General features: G+C 38.8%; 1 protein-coding gene across 1 annotated transcript in view; it reads right to left on the bottom strand.

Moving 5' to 3' along the window:
• Positions 1-1,146: 1,146 nt before the first annotated feature.
• Positions 1,147-2,306, bottom strand: part of LOC107684209 (solute carrier organic anion transporter family member 2B1-like) — a 17,095-nt gene continuing 15,935 nt past the window's right edge. The window contains exon 15 of the mRNA XM_016480421.1: positions 1,147-2,205. Coding sequence (XP_016335907.1) covers positions 1,992-2,205 — 214 coding nt within the window. The 3' untranslated portion in view covers positions 1,147-1,991. The remainder of the gene's footprint in view (positions 2,206-2,306) is intronic.

Genomic DNA, 2,306 nt, shown 5'->3' with positions numbered 1-2,306 from the left:
AGAATGCCTCTACCTCATAGTTAGAGGGCTGACAGATGAAGGAGTGGGGATGTGGATTCACGAATCAGCCCAATCTCCTGTCTGTCCTTTGCAAAAGACACACATTTCCCAGACTTTATGGACTGAGGAGAGCTGCTGACAAGAAAGTGGCAAATAACCCTACTTTCTCCCTAAGACAGCTCACATTATAAGAACATTCCAATGTCATTCATAATCTCTCATACTAGGAAAAGCAGCAGGAAAAAGAGCGGTACACAAACAACTCCAGATATCCTAACTCCTCCCAGCACTGTTACACCTATTGCTAGGTGGTAAGGAGGATAACACAGACCCTGCCTCAACCTTGCACTTCATAATTTTACAGAAACATGAGGGAAGCTCACCAACATCAACTTTCTCATCCTCATAATGTACAGGGCAACTGATGAGAAAGTGGGACGGTCTGCTGTAGCCACTTTTCACTATCACAGCCCAGGCTAGGCATAAAGGCTTCAAGCACTTTATCCTAAACTAGGAGAATATACAGGTGAAGGGAAGGAATGCAATAGCGTAACATCTAACTGCCCACATATGTTTGTAATGTGATACATGTGAAAGAACACATCACCACTGCAATGTATCAAGGGCACAACAGATAATAGGGCAGGGCGCTCAAGCGCAACATTTCCACCCCTTTCTTTTCCTGTTCTGTCTTTAGTGTGATTGTGGGGAAAGTGTAGCACACACAGCAGCCCAGCTGAACCAGTGAGAAAAAGAGAGTGAGAGCAGGAATAACCTCAGCTATCAATCTCTCAATGCAAAAGAACTCACTTAGCGCTTCCCCGCATCAGGGAAGAATTCTTTAAGAACTCTGGCCTAAGAGCAAAAGAGCTAGTAAGTGAGGCTGGAGAAAGGGCTAGGCCCCTCTTGAGCTCCTCAGCAAGCTCTACCTGCAAGCCTCACGTTTGAAGTCGCAAAGCCACCTTGGTGGCAACGGGACCCGAACCACATGCTGCAGTTGCCTGGCTTCTGTCCCCCTTAAATGTGTCACAGTGAGCACAGCCAGTACCCTCAAGAGCTGACTGAGCATGCTCCACTCTGAGATGGATGATGCAAAGATCATGTGTATCCTCTGGGGTATTATGGCACACATCTTTTAAAGGTTTTCTCAATTTTTTAAAAAAGCGGGTGCTATCAAACACATAAACCACTATTTGATTAATATTGTTATTTAAATCAATGTCCCTCGAGTATAATTATGAGATTAGAAAAAGAAACTGTAACATTTGGATCATTGTACATGTGATTATTTGGCGTGTAAGTATAAAGGGCATTGTACAGAAACAGCATTTTAGTTCAATCAAAACACATCAGACAAACCATTTATGAAATATGAAATTTGTATTTTTGTTTCAACAAAACATAGATAAATGTAGATACTTATGTGAAGGTAAATGCCACATATATTCATGTGACTGGTTATTCATAAATGTACCATAGTACAATACAAATCATATAAAAGCTTCAGATGCACCAATATGAATAGATCTTTTTTTACACTATAAAATGTAAACCGATCTAACATGTTACATAAATTGCAACAAAAACAAAATATGTTAGTGTGCATTCCAAAATTACTAACAAACTTGTCATAAACACATCACAGTTAAAAAAAACACCACAACAGAAGGTCCGTTTATATCAACATACTTTGCTCCTTGTCTACACTAAATAGTGAGTTCAAAAAACACTACTCACATTTTCACATTTTTAGCATATAGAAATGTGTAAAGTACAAATGAGTGCTCACAGACAAAATATATTAACTCCAATGAGAAGCAAAGAAAATATTTCAGGCTTACTGGCAGAGATAATACATAAACAATAGCATGTATTTTAAAGTGGACGTTATTTCCTTGCATTATTTTATCTGACTGATGGAAACTGTTTGTAGTAATTAGTGTGTTCACAGTCTGGTTTCATCCTGTGTCAAACTTGGCCTATTTGAGTAGTTACTCTCTAAGGATCCTTTGTGTATTGCAGTGTCCATTTGAATTGCTTATCATCTGTTTGGCATCTTTCATTTCTTGGGAATTTTCACTTTTGGTCTGATTGTTAATTTTCTCATTCTGTTCCTGGGTTGAATTTGTTCTTCTAAGCACCATAAAAGACAGGAAAAAACAGACGAAACCACCAAATATAAAGAATATCTGGAGTCCCAGGAATCTGTGAACCAAAAAATATTTAACATATGTAAGTTTACCTTGCTGAAAAAAACAACAACTTACAGTGGGTACGGAAAGTATTCAGACCCCCTTAAATGTTTC

This window comes from Sinocyclocheilus anshuiensis, unplaced genomic scaffold, assembly GCF_001515605.1.
Source record: "Sinocyclocheilus anshuiensis isolate Anshui unplaced genomic scaffold, SAMN03320099.WGS_v1.1 scaffold285, whole genome shotgun sequence".
Lineage (NCBI taxonomy): Eukaryota > Metazoa > Chordata > Actinopteri > Cypriniformes > Cyprinidae > Sinocyclocheilus > Sinocyclocheilus anshuiensis.
The sequence above is the reverse complement of the archived record's forward strand: the minus strand, read 5'-3'. Positions and strand labels throughout refer to the sequence as shown.